At 43.5% G+C, this 15,082-nt stretch overlaps 1 protein-coding gene across 1 annotated transcript in view; it reads right to left on the reverse strand.

The window, feature by feature from the left end:
* Window positions 1–14,619, reverse strand: part of GGCT (gamma-glutamylcyclotransferase) — a 166,139-nt gene extending 151,520 nt beyond the window's left edge. The window contains exon 1 of the mRNA XM_069648765.1: window positions 14,274–14,619. Within this exon, the coding sequence (XP_069504866.1) occupies window positions 14,274–14,489 (216 nt within the window). The 5' untranslated portion in view covers window positions 14,490–14,619. The remainder of the gene's footprint in view (window positions 1–14,273) is intronic.
* Window positions 14,620–15,082: the final 463 nt, after the last annotated feature.

Genomic DNA, 15,082 nt, shown 5'->3' on the forward strand with positions numbered 1-15,082 from the left:
CGTTGCCAGTTGGTCAGGGCGTCTGAAAAGCGTTCCTCCAGTTCCTTTGCAACATACTCATTCAATCTTCCATCTACTACATCGCTCCCTTCCCGTTTCCTCTGTGCTTGTGTGGCTCTCACTTCCCAAAGCCCACGCAGCCTCTCCTCCGTGGTATTTCATGTAGTGTATGGTTTGCAGAGATGGCACACCTGGTCCCGCTGTTCACGATTCTGCACCACCAGCGGCCCCATCTAGCCCCTCTGGCCTCCTGATCTCCCCTCTGTTCCGGTATCTCACTTCTACCTTCACCCAGAGCAAGGCCGGCAGGTGCTTCAGGAGCACCAGGCCGGGGATAATGGCCAACTGGCATCGCCCGGGAGGAAAGACAGCCAATCTCCGCCACCCACCCGCCTACGCGTCTGCTCCATATATGACCCACGCTGTACACCATCGCTGCCTTACAGCGAATTGTTTAATCTTCCCTCTTTGCATTGCTTTATAATCCCACGCCCTCTGCTCTTCTACTGTGGTGCCTTAAATCACAGCTTTGCCATGCTGCATGCTTGCCGTGCTGTTGCCTTCATTTCCTCTTCTTCCCGACTAACCCCCCCCTACTCTTTTAGATCATCCTTTCACCACCTCTCCCTCGTGCCTTATGTCACCACTCAAATTCTCTAGGGAGCTTTATATCATCACATTATCCACCTATCACCATCCTTGCACCTTCATCCAACTGTTTGCTCATGTGAGATTGTATTTATCATCCCTTCTGCTGCTTAGATCACCCTTACCCCATCACCATCTAGCTCCTTCTCATCAAGCACATTCATCCTCAACTACCATACTTGGGAACCCTCACAGGCCTTAGGGCTTGCTACTCCTTTTATCATCAACTTTTTCCCACACCTCCACTGACACATGTTACCCTCCCATCCCACCGATGCTCCTTAAAGCATCCTTTACCACTTTTGATGTCTTACATCATTTCTACCCCTTCTGTGTAGATATCGGACCTCTCCCCATCCATGCTCATTACATCATCTCCTTAAAGGCTCATTGCATTTATTTAGATCATCCACTTAGGTCCATTCTTCATAGTTGTCCTCTGCATTGTGCTTTGTATAGTTTGTTAATATCACAGACAGAGAGTGAGCTGCCAGTGCAAGAGGCTTCTCAGGCTAGGAGGCAGAGGTGCGGCATAGGGGCCTGTAGTTTCACGTATTCACATCTAACAAACGGGAAAGTCTTCATGGTCTTCCTGGAAGTGAAGCTTATGGCGCTAGACTGTTGGTGTGTGTTCAATCAAATGGCAATTTGATTACTATTTCCCCTCAATCCCCGCAATATGCAATATAAAGAAATAGAAGGATAGAGAACAGGTTTTCAGGAATGCAGAATTCAAGCAAATATATCAATCCCAATTTCCCCCCAGCAAACACCAGAGAAAAACAGAATTGATTGGCAAACTTGTCAAAAATGGTTTGAAGTTGGCTTTGAATGAATGGGTAAAACATTGAAAATGGTTTGAATCGATAAAATTATTTAAATACTAATGGGAGCCGCTTTATCTGGTTTCAGACAAACACTAGCAATGATTTAAGAGTGATAAGCAAGTTGAAAACTTAATTTTGAGGTCGGGTGCAATGAAAAGCTATTTTACACGTTATAGATTTTAGCCAAACGAAAAATTTGCGGCAAACTTTTCCGCGCGCAGTAAACGCGATTGCGGAAAAACTATAAGGAGTTGAGATGCGGTTTCAGGCTCTTTAGAAAGCTTAGTATGTTAGCTACAAGTAGACTCGTTTCTAGCATAAAGTATGAAGAAGTTATGAACGTTTTCATGGAGGTCCTTTTTTTTTCAGAAAGAGGCAAAATGTAAAACAAGGATGCACTTTTAAAAATACAAACAAGGTTTCTTTACACTAGGGGTGGACTATGAAGATGCAAACTACACAACAGCACAGCCACCAGACCAGGACGTCACCGATCAGAGACGCTTGCCTTCTCAGATAAAATATATCAGCGCAAAGATGATTTTCACAATATTATTACAGAAGAACTATAGGATAAGAGAGAGAGTTCAGGTAAGGCAAAAACGATTTCTTGCAATACAGTTCTGGATATGAGATAGATTTGATTTGGATAGGGATGACTATCAACAGTGCATAGGCTAGTAACAATCCTATACTATGGATACTCACTACCAATGTTTTGAATGGAATCGTCAGGGATCTGGTTCTGGTCAAAGATTTCTGGGACAGACTGCTGGGCACACCGGACTGGACTGGTCAGCGATCAGCAAGGCCCTCTGGACACCGCACGGCAGGACTGGACAGCAAGGCGCTCTGGTCTACACTGCACAGCACGAATGGACTGGATCTGCAATGACTCTCTGGTCTGCACAGCACAGGAAGGCACCAGACGGGGTTTAATCTTCCCTTCTGGTTATGAAGATGATTCTTTGGCAGGCAAGCAGTTACAGCATAGCCTGGTAGCTTCTTTGTTTTCCCCTTTAAGTTTAGGGATGAGTTCTAGAAATTAGGCCCAGCTGAAAGTGGTTCAGCTATGCTCTGAGCCTTTCTGCTTGTAAAGTTTCTGTAGTCTGGAACAAGAAGTATAGATGGATCTCCATCAGAGTGCTTCGCCAAATTCAGGGTGGTGGGTGGATCAGTGTGTTTCTAGGTCCTAAACTGTCTCTATTTATGTGTTTCATAAAGGGGTGGGTATGCTGAATTATCCTAGGCGCACCCCCTAGGTAGCCTATTGGCTAAAGTCTGCTCTCTCCCTTGATTGGAGGGGAAAACAGGGTGCCATCATGATGATGAGGTTTATGAGACAGGGAAAAACTTCCCTTTGCCTTTTGCACATAAAATCTATTTTTGATATAATACATCTTTACAATCTTTATACCAATGACATACATATATCACATATTTTGTGGAGCAAACCCTCTTCCAATTCTCGTTGCGGTGGGATCTTGGGTCTGGATTTGACACATTTTCACACTTTTGTCCGGGACACACATCTGATTTGGCCAGAATTTTGTACATATGTGCGCTTTGCATATGGGCATAATCGTATGAAGTTTCATGCTTCTGACATGAATACAATTGCTACAAAACAAGAATTTTCACTACGCCTTCTCAGAACATTGCACATAGTTCTGGGTCCTTTTAAAATATGCACAAAAAAATCATTTTAACAATACTGTAATTTTACAATTTTTACAAATTTGCACGGTCATTTATCAGTCTTTTTCATAAATGTGCTTTCTGTCCATTGAGAATCAACAAAAATATCTATCCCCGCCTCCATTCATATCTTGTAGCTCAAGAGCAATCTCCGCCTTCTTCCTCTGGCAGAGGCCACTGTTGACACTTACAATCTGCACATCCTTTCAGCAAAGGAAGGTTCATTGGGCCTCATTACAACTCAGGCGGTAAGGGGTTTACGGCGCCGTAAACAGCGCCGACCCTTACCGCCTGAGTACGAGGTCCCTTAGCGCCATGGAGATCTTAACGGCTGCTTTTTGCAGCCGTTAAGATCCAAGGCGCTAAGGGACCATGGAGTTAATTACGCCACCGTAATTTACGGTGGCGTAATTAACGACTTCCCCACTCCCATTATGCCCTATGGGGCAAAAATGGGAATGGGGAAGGGTAAATGGGGATTGGGGACTTACCGCCCCGCCAAGGTCGGAATGGGGCGGTAAGTCCGCCAACCAACATGGCGTAAACGTAGTTTACGCTATGGTGGTAAAGTCACGGCCCAGGCGGTAACTTACCGCCTGGGTCGTAATGATTGTGATTGTCTCTCCTAGGAGCAGCAGCCCAAAATCTCCTCCCCTGATTTACTCAACACAAAGGTGTAAGTTCCTGGCCTTTGTGGGAAGCAGGGGAGGTGCCTTTTGTTAGGGGAAATCTGGGGAATACTGGTTTAGTGAATCTGAGTTCAGCTAAATCCACTGTCAATTTATAACATTTTTTAAAATTTAAAATAAAACTTGCAATTTGTAATCAAGCAGCTAGAACTCTGATTCCAGTCTCTAAATCATGGAGATTAAATAGTTAGAACCTATGTTCCTCTTACTGACAGGTGACTTAGATTTAATACATTAGATCTTAATGATGCAAATTCGATTCCTTAAATGAAGTGGTGGGTAACACCCAGCAAAGATATTAGGTGTTTTGATCCAGTATTCTGTATTTTCAGCAACCAAGAAAAATGGATTTAAGAGCAATATCTGGGTTTCTTGCAATAAAGCACTGCCTTTCATGCAGTTTCCATTTTTACTGGGTAGGCAGCCCAGTGACAGGTTTCAGCAATGAGGTCTCCTTCCACCACTGACAACAGGCAAAGTAGATTTGGCAGCAATCTTTTTCGGTTTCAAAGCGCAATTTTCATAGGTTTTGGCGCGCCCAGAGATTTTGCGGCCATTTTGCTGATTCTGGTGCCACCCGCACACAGTGATGCCGCAGGGCAGAGCCTAGTGGGTTAAAACATCCCACAACGCCCCTCCCCCCCTTGCAGTTATTTGTTATTAATCCAGATAGAGTGGGTGTTTGGTGGGTTATAATTTACAGGAGAAGCAGGCTGTCTTGAACCGGATTCAAGCTTGAAGTGTCCACTAGCTTAGCTGTAATTGTTTATTTAGAACGTGCTTAATACCTAGAGGTGCAGAGACGGGGATCAAACCGGTGTTGCTCTGTCTTCTCGCTTCCAAGTCGAGCGCCTTGCCCCTGAGCTATCCTCCAAGCCCAGCTATTGAGGATTGGGGTGATATGGTTGAATGTTCTTCGGCACATGAGGTGTACTGGAGCGTGTGTGGCAGCTTGCAGAGGGGCATGGTGGCATCTGGGACTCCTGCAAGTAGGACAATGCCACAATGCCATACTTTTGTAAACAGAAAGGCATGGTATGTTATTAATTACAGAGACCTGGTTCTCTTGGATGCAGGTCCCCTTTAATTTTCATCTACTGGTGTCTCACAATTTTCCGATATTGGGGGGGGGTGAATAGTGACACCCAGAGAGAAGGAGGTATTGCAGTGAGGTATAAATCCTCTTGGTCCATTTTCAATTTCCCTATTCTGGATTTGGAGGTCTCAAATCGGTGTCTTTGATGTGCGCCTCTCCTCGATATACTCTGCTCAAATATTTTTAGGTAGTTTAAACAATGTTTGGGCCTCTAAAGCTCTGGACTATACTAGACTCCTTTTGCTCAGTGACTTTAATATTAGGCTGAATATTTCCGATGACCTTGTCTCTATAAAATTAAATCAGCTATCACAGGTCAATGACATATCATTCATGGTTTCTTCCCCCTTCACATGTTGCGGGTCTTTGCTTAGACCTCATACTTCCCAGAAGCACTGACATTAACATGACATAAATGGCCAAACGAGATTGATCCAAGTCTATGCCCCTCCACCACCCAAGCAGTAGAAAGGACTTAAAAGCGTATGACCATTATCTCCCTCCACTTCTAGATCTTTCTTCAACAAATATTCAATGCACTGACTTATTTTCCTTATAACCATGTGGCCCCACATCAAGTCAGAAACCCCAAAACAAAATCCTCCATTCATTGGTGCTCCACTGCCATTTGTGAACTAAAACCAGACTATTGTATAATAGGAAGAAAAGGAAATTTGGCGTAAGACAGAGATAAATCATCTTTACATTTAGCAGAGTGTGCCCTACACAACACCTACGAAAAGGCTATTTTCATGGCTACATCATTGCACTTTCAGAACCTTATTAGCAGATCCATTAATAAGCCGAAGGAGCTGTTCGATACATGGAACTGGCAATGAGTTTAATACCATTTTTCTGCACAAGATGCAAGCTAAACGAGCTTACAATCCCTAAACCAACCTCGAATGTGGCTATGTTTGCACTCGATCATACGTCTCAAGATTCTTGCCTAAGCACGCCTCTCGGCTATAAAAGCTACAAATCATAACTATGATTTGATTCTGGCATGTCTTGTGCGCGCTCATGCTCACGCCCTTGCCAATTGTTTTACCTCTTTTATTAATCAGTCTTTTGATGAAGGGAATAGTACCCAACAGCCTCACGTTTCTACTTTTACACCGCTACTTAAAAAACCTTCCCTTGATCCCAATTCCTTACAGAACTACCGTCCAATTGATGGGCTGCCTCTGCCTGCCAAGGATTTGGAGACAGTTGTAACCAGACAGGTTTGAAACACATTCAACAAGCTCATAATTGTGCAATCAACTTTCCAGTCATGCCCTTGGGTGTTGAACACACATAAACAATCCCAGACTTTTTACTCCTGCAGCACACCAAACCTGAACCGACAACGCTGTATTTGACCAAGTTGTTATTGCGTATTTCCACCACACCCAATCTTCACATCGCTGTAGGATTAAGTAACGGTAAAAGGATTTGGTAGAACCAGTGCTCCGAATAAGATTTTGAGGTGGGAGTATTTTAATCATTACCATGCGGCAGCTTTCTGCATTGTGACAGAATACACTTTTCATTATTTCTCTAAGATCTGGCCATTTGACCTCTCATATATATATTTAAAATTTGAAAATACAATGTAGTCAATTACATAGTAAAGCAAACATGAATTGTATTGTGTATTTTGAGGTTCGATAACAGAATTGTCTTTTGATGTTTAATGAAAGTCCTCATTTACTGGAGCTATTACTACCTAACGGTATGCCAATGTTATGATACAACAGTGCAGAGAGGCAAGAACTCCATGCTAAATCTATGACTAATCTCATGCTCAAATGGTTATTTATATAGCGCTTTTGGCAAAGGCATAAAACATATTTATCACAATTATCACCAAACCGAAGTTGGTACTCCTTTGTCGACCTCAAAAGGAAGAAAGGCTGAGTTGGGCTTGCCGGGATTCGAGCCTACAGATCATGCACAGATTGCAGCAATGAATGCTCAACAGGCTTGGCCAATATCCTACAGAAGTCGGCAAACTGTGTATCGACTGAGGTATAATAATCGCAGTGCCTAGATATTGGACGAATCATGTATGAAGCACTGCATAAAGTTAAATACCTATCTGGATTATCAAAGGGACAGGTTTTGCTGAGTTTCTATTTCAATTACAGATGTAAGCTCATTTGTTTGTTTTTGAACAGCGCGTACACTTCCCGGTGAGTCCAGTTTGGGATGTTTTAATTCAATTCAATTATACTTTATTTGATTTAAGAATAGAGTTAAAAATGATGTTACACAATTATAAAAATAGATAAAATGTACAAATATCAATCAAATACAATTTAAAAGACAATTACACTTTTTTTAATAAAAGTTAAAAACCACAAAAGTGCATATATTTTCAGTGCAGAAGGGCTTTTTTTATATTATTAAAGGTTCAATTTGTTTAAAAAGGACATGACAGCTATATTCAATGATAAATGTTCAGCACTGAATAGTCTTGAACACATTTCGGAACACAATGGTTTAAAAACTCCCAAAAATGTATAAAAACTCTCCCTTCTCTGAGGTAACAATACTGGACATTCCGTGATCAAGTGTGCTAAAGTTTCGCTTGCTGTAACATCATTGCAATAGCGGCAGATATTGATTTGAGCAGGGTCTTTTGAATGAATCGCTAACACCGACCTCGTGGGCCAGAGGTCAAAGCCGATTCCTAAAAGAGCAATCTGATAATCGGGATCTGGGAATTTCAACAGATATTTTGGTAGTTGCTTCCTGCTCTTAATAATAAAACATCCAACTCACATTAAACAATATTTTTGGCAGAGATTCCATAGGTTAATCCAATCTAATTGGTATAACTTAATTTTCGCAGCATCTGGATTCTCCATTAACAGCTTTTCATCAATGTCGGCTGCAGACAGCGCTTTGGAGTGGCTTTTCCAATTATTGAAAAAGTTATTCCCATGAATATCTGTAGTTACATAAACTATCGTCGGAATTAAGGTGTTTTTATATTCTGCTTGCAAAAGAAACTTTCGGTAAAGAGAGGGTCTGCCAATCTACCACTGTTTGCAATGAAGTTAGGCCGAGTTCGTATCAAATCATCTGTATCGGTATACACATTGGCAGCCCCAAAACAGGATTCCAAAATTCACCTTCGAGATAATCCCATTTTGGTTAGTCAGACAGATTTTTAGAATGAGCGCCATAAGTGACCACTGGAATAACTTTCTGAATGTAAAAGATCAACATTGGCTTGTATGAGAAGTTACAATATTTTCGTAACAAAACTTTTGCTTGCGATCTCAAATTGGTCAACTTGTTTAGCACATCCTTTTTATATGGGACTTCCGCTATGTTGGTATTAATATTAATTCCAAGGTATTTATATTATTGGACAATTTCTAGTTCATCAGACCCAACCCACCAATTTTCATTCACAATTTGTGGTGTTTCTACCTTTGGATATACTAAAATATTTGATTGAGTTAATTGCTAATTGGTTTTCTGTAGCATATTTTCCCAGAGCTTCAATTTGTCTCTAAAGACCTACTGGAGTTTGATCAATGATCACGAGGTCGTCAGCGAAAAGCAGGTGAAATATGTTAGTGGGACCCAATTTTGGAGGAAGAAAATGTGGGGCTTCCAATGATTTGCCTATGTCGTAAATATAAAAGTTGAAAAGTATTGCAGCAACAGCACAACCCTGATTCAGCCCTTGATGAGTCAGAATGTTTTATGACAATTTCCCTTCTTGATTGAGTTTCACTCTAAATCGAGGTTTGGGTATATAGTTGTTGAATCAAATACAAAAGGGCAGGGGAGCATTTTGCATTCTTCAACATCAGCCACAGGGCATTTTTAGAGATAGAGATCATATCAAAAGCCTGACAGAAATCGACCAATGCCAAATATACATTATGTTTGGAATTAAATGCTTGATGTTTAACAGCTGTCAATACTATCAAATGTACCGATGTTCCACAACCTGATATAAATCCTGACTGACAGGGATCCATCATCCCACTATCTTTCAGCCACCTCATCAATTCCATCAAGAGTAAACGTGTGAAGATTATTCCCAGAATATCGAGAAGGGCAATAGGACGATAGTTGGTAGGATCATTCCTATTGCCCCTCTTGAACAATCGGATAATGACAGAACTTCGCCACGACGAAGGAACAATTCCTGTTGAAGCTATTCTCTGGAATATTAGACATCAAATTTCTGCTGATTCCTCAGGTTTGGTTTTCAGATGTTTTAATTGTAGTCTTGAAGATTTGAGAGGCTAGAACACCTGTGATTGTCATTACACCAATCACTCACCCTTGAGCAAAGAATCTGCTGCCACTGACCATTTACAGCAATGTACCTCATTGACTGCAAGGGTGAATGGATGTAAACTAGACCGTGCATAATTTGTTGCAAAAGATTAATTCTCAATCGCAACTTAGCTTTCCATCTTTTTAATTAGACAATCCTAAAATGCTAGGATTATAAATATGCACAGGGCTTCTGTTTGCTCCATGAGCATCTACACACAACACAGCAGAAGCTGAATGGAAAGAAACAATTCCTTTTATCAGTGTGCACTTTCTTTTTTTGAAATAAATAGTTTCAGAGGCTTTTCTCCATGGCATGAAATTATATCCATGTAGACAAACATCAAAAGAAGCATTCTATTTTCTGTCAAGTAACCTGACCTTTGCACTGCCCTCTGCTCTAACCTTGTGCATAAATGTACACATGAAAATAATAAAGCTGTCGTATTTACAACTCTTTCATGCGTAAAAAAGGCACGGTACAAGCCTTTTCTGGATTCCTGGATAGAACTATTCCATACTGTAGGTATCAGGTAATACAATTGTGGCAAAATTGTTGCCGCTAAAAAAAATTGTGGCAAGAATCCGTGGTTTTACCTGCTACAGGTGTACACCATTATACCATTCAAGGGGAGCGGAGGTTGCGAGGGTGTCCCCTGCATCCTTTACATGATTGTGGCATCAAAACCACTGCATTTTTGCTGCAATATTTTTTATTCACAGCCATTTTTGCTGTGTTTTTAAGAGATGGAACCATAATGTATTGATACAAAATGTGTAACCTACATACAGTGTAACTGAGGAGCCGACAACTAACAGTCTCCACCAAAGTCAGACACAGCTCCATCACCAGGTGCACACACACCAATTTAAGGGGAAGATCTGCAAGTGCTGATTGTCCATTTTCACCAACCATATTTGTGGGTTTTGGCCCACTCCCTTCCTTTCAGCAACCAGCGCTCTTAGTATTGCCCTATATCAGTTGCTAAAAAAATAATAATATGCACCATTGATATTGTCTATTTTTTAACCAGGACATGTACAGTTTCTGGCATGGAGGACCATGCCTGGACCTTTTTGACTATGGACGAGAAGGAGTATGATGCATTGGAACTGTGTTGCAGCCTGCAAGCTCAGGGGCGTCCAACTCAGGCAGGTTTGGATTCAAATACACTTCTCAGGACCCGCCCCGCTGGTCCTATGAAAACACATAGGGTAATAGCATAGAGTGGTGGCTGGTGGATTTTTAAAGTAGTGCAACATACATGTTTTCCACCAAATTTGTGCAAGCAAGCGAAGTGAGCAAGACGGAAACCAATCTGAAGCATAGGTTGAAATTATATATTTTACACTGCAAATTTCAGGAGAAACTGGATAGAAAGCCATAGGATTTAAAAACAGTTCTCTGGGGGATGGGCACTAAATATTTCATCACTTCAGATGTGACATCACAGTTCACAGGAGGATTTCACTGCAACAAATCAGGGATCTGCGCATCAGAAAGAACGGATACCCAGGAGGCAAACATGCATTTCTGCCACAAACGATTTAGAAGGTGTGTCTACACGAATGATCAGTTGGGAAACTGCTGTAAAGGGGCAGGAGTTTGATATTGATTATATTCCTGAGAAAAATAATGTCATTGCAGACTTTCTATCCAGGAATGTGGTCTGCAATGATAAGGACTTGGATTCTTGGCATGAGGGGATTCCATATCACAAGACGAGTGGGACACAGCCCTGAGGGAGGACCACAAACGCAAGGTTAAGGAGTTCATACTAAACATTTGGACACTGAAGCAGCACCCGACACGGGTTCCAATGCCACACTGCAGCATTCGGACAATTGGTTCTGACAAGATTGGACTCTGTGAGCAGAGGGGAGAGGTGTTAATGGGAATAACTAGAAGTTTTTATTTACAGACTCTTCAGGCTTCTACTCCATTGAGCTATGGGTGGGATGAGCCACAATCAAACAAATGAGGGGTTGTTGATATTTGTATATTGATTAGATTGTCAGCATCCCTTCAGGAGGAGGTGCCTCTCTGCAATAAAGAGCATACAGCCCCAGGCAAGCTTTTGACACTAGGGATCAGATAGTGAGACAACCTTACAAGACTGTAAGGCTGTCTCACTGACTTGTCAAGGCGATGTGAAGAGAAATAAGGTACAGGAGAAATGAAAAATAAGTGCAGGTGCTTGTAGCGAACACGGTCTCGGAGATAGGCGCAGCCTACAAACATTACAGAGGGTGGGGGCTAATCTCCTGGCCTGGTGTCATTGCTGGCATGACATGATGCCAACTTCTTAGCTGGCCTCTTCAGATAACTGCAGATCCCAGCTAAGATTTTTGTCCCATGTCATGAGTTCGGACTCTTTTGGTGTTTGACTATTTAGTCTTTGCAAATGGTGGTCGGGTAAAGAAATGGTGGGAATTGCACGTCACAACGAGATGCTTCGAGGACCCCAGAAGAGTCCCTTAACAGGTCTCCCTAACAAAGTCACGGCCACACCATGAAAGGCTTGTTCTGTGTTCACAGAGTAATGTGGCTAAAAGGAGGAAGGTGTCCGTGAAGTTCTGGGAGTCTCCTCATAAGAGTTTCCAGCACTGAAGTGAGAGGGAGGAGTGCAATGTCGGGTTTCTAGCGTTATATTTCCTACAAGCTTCCGATCTGGCATGAATTTTTCAGCACCTGGCAGAAAGGTTATTAGTGCAAGTTGTGTTTTTTTTAAGACCCTGGTACCCAGCATTAAGCCGATTCAGTTTTCAGAGATGGTGATGCAAGGAGGCAGGGCAGGGTTAGCTTAGAGCAAATTGGTAATGAAGAATTATGCCCACAACTGAGAGAATGGATTCAGACGCAATATGAGAAACTAAAAAGCAGTGGGGGTAAAACTAGAGAGGAGATGAGTTATGCCCTAAAGATGAGTCATCTAAGATACAGTGTGAACTGTCGTGAAAGAGTACTGGTCCCAGGCAATATGCACAGATGTGTGACTCCAAGCAAGATCTGCGGGAGGCGTGGTTTGGTTTATAAAGATTCTTTGTCCTGATGAAGGCCTTTTTGGAAAGTCGGGGTGTCTCAGAGTAATGATCTCAGCCACCTGTCTAGAAAAACACATCGTGCAGACATTCCTTGCGTGTCTAAGATGTTTGGTTTAATTTTGGTAAATCTTTATGAGGCTTCTCTCTGAGGTGCAATAGGGATGGGCGTGCTTCTCTTACGGGGGAGACTGGATAGTAGTGGTAAATTAGGGAAATATTGTTTATCTCCATAGTTCTTGTAAACGTAGCAATATTTGTCTATACATTCTTTTTCACATTAAAAGGGTATTATATTATTATGTCTTCGTTTAAAAAAAAAAAACTGTGCCCACACTAGCCCCACTTAGGGCCTGATAATGGCGCAACTGCTCTGTGAATCAGGCCCTAAATGCATGTATATTCCACCATAAAATTAACGTAATAGACAAAAGAGTGGAGTTATCATTGTACAAGTATACATTTTTGGTGTAAGCGGTTTGCAGAGCATTGCTACATGTACACATACGAAAAAGAATGCATTTGAGGTGTTCAAATGATTTTCTAATCATATATGGAAACAGATATGCAAGGCATGAACCAGTCATAATGTGGGTTTGGTTGTAAAGAGATTGAACTCGCCACAAAGGTCCTCATTTCCTAAGCTTTACCATCAGCCGAGGCATTAAAGACTGGGCTTACCACTAGAATACCACCTTCTTGCTCGTCCAGGAAGGAGGGCAGTACTGTCTGCTGTTACGCCTGCCCCGCCATTTCGCCGGGTGATCCATGTTAGCTGGGGACAGCACCCAAACCCCATCAGCGGTGGCGGGTGAGGGACCCCATATTCCTTGGGCCTTTGTAAGATCATCAGGCACCCGCCCAGGAAACCAACTGAATGGAAGGCCAGCTCTGAGAGAGTCTAAACTGGATGGATTTCTACCCTGCACACACGAACGACTCAGCATTTAGAGGGAATGGCACAGGGTGAAGGGCAGGGTTAGCTTGGCACATGCCCCCAAGAATCCATTTGCCAGAGCACAGCGCTGTCTTGTTCCAGGACATCCCCTACCCCATGTGCCACCCAAAAAAGATAAACAGGGAGAAACGCGCCTGTGTGCAACCTGCCGCTGCTCCGGTGGTGTTCTGACCAGTAGCACGAGCAGCGCTTTCCGGCGCCCATGCGTGAGCTGTGTGATGCGTACAGCCTAGAATATAAAAAAGGCTTTTTGCCCCTTTACAGGCCTTGCTAGCAAGATATGTATATGTACTAGGAAAATTACTAACATTACGACCATGCTAACTTCTGATAACACAGAAGGGTTCAGCGCCAGTGGCTAACACGTGCAACCAGAGGAGCGCACTTTCACGCACACTCGCCAAACTGAGTGAGCATGGGGTTATCAAGTGATCTCTCGATATACCGATCCTTCCCCATATCAAGAGGGAGGAAAAAATCAGGGCAACATGGCAGCTCGGCTGGCATGCTAAAAAAGAAAGTGGGCTAAACACAGTGAAGAGCAAGGCTATACTTTTTCTGTGATCAAGCACACTGGTGATATGAGTGCTAGACAGCGCCTGGCGCTACAATCCTAATTGTTAATGCATTGAGTGTTGTCACACTGCAAAATAATGTTTATGGTGCCTGCACTATGCGATATTGTGCTGTGCTGGGATAAAACTCATCGGGTGCGTGTGTGCACTGGCGTGTAGTGCGCTGTTGTGCCTAGGTATCCATGCACGCCGTTACCCAGTGATGCGATACAGTTTAATTATATCAATACACAGTGACGCTGCACGGATGCTACCGTTGAATAATAGGCAGCACTGTAATGCCTTCGACCTGTGGTATAACACGTCGATGTAGTGTGCTGCAACCCGCGCACTGCTATGGATATCGGCTACTGTTATTGGCATTTACCCTCGCCGCAGAGGGCTGTGCCGTCGCGTATCCACGCCGTGCGGTAGCGTGTGATAACGCACGGCTGTGCCGGGCGCCAGTACCTGCAGTCTCCCCGTGCTGTAGAAGGTGGCTGACGGGTTTCTCAGCAGGATTCTCTCCCGCAGCAGGTTGCTGCCGTAGGCGCAGTAAAGGAAGGTCGCCTCGCCCGGCCTCACGCCGGCCCGCGCCGGGTGGGAGGAAGTATTTCCCCCCATCTTCATGACCTCCGCGAAAGCTGCGATCCCTGTCACCAGGGTGAGAGTGAACACGACATGCATGTTCGGCGCGCGCGCGCACACCTAGCAGGTTTAGATTATCCGCCCAAACCGGCATGCAGGGTGACTCTGCTCTCCGTGCACGCGAGTCACGCCCCAGCACTGTCGCTCCTGCTGCCCACAACATGAGTCAGCACAGGAAGTGAAACCAGCGCGCACCGACGGCCAGCGTGAGCGCGCGCCTGGCGCAGATCCGAGGGTCCATGAAAGTTCACGAGTGGGACCAATGGTATGTCAGAGGCCTAGGCAGGGTAGGGCCTGAGGGGCAAGGCCCACCCAAAATCTGTAAATGCCCACTCAGCAGCGCTGTGTGGGCATTAATATATATTTTTGTCAGTGCGGTGGGCCCAACTACATTAGCTTCAGGCCCCATTTGCTAGACAATTCTGGCTACGCCTCTGTGGTATGTTAACAGAAAAACCAGTAGTAAGGCGCCAAAAGCTCACGTTTAAGGCTTTACAAAAACATTGAGAAGTCCAAAAGTATTTCGTGCCACAGGGGAGGGGCACAGGGGGGGGGGATGAATTGCTTTCATTTAATACTTATCCTCATTCTTTAATACCCATTGGCATTAGACCTGACTGAAAATGTGTGGG

This window comes from Ambystoma mexicanum, chromosome 2q (assembly GCF_040938575.1).
Source record: "Ambystoma mexicanum isolate Mex_15411 chromosome 2q, UKY_AmexF1_1, whole genome shotgun sequence".
NCBI classification, from domain to species: Eukaryota; Metazoa; Chordata; class Amphibia; order Caudata; family Ambystomatidae; genus Ambystoma; species Ambystoma mexicanum.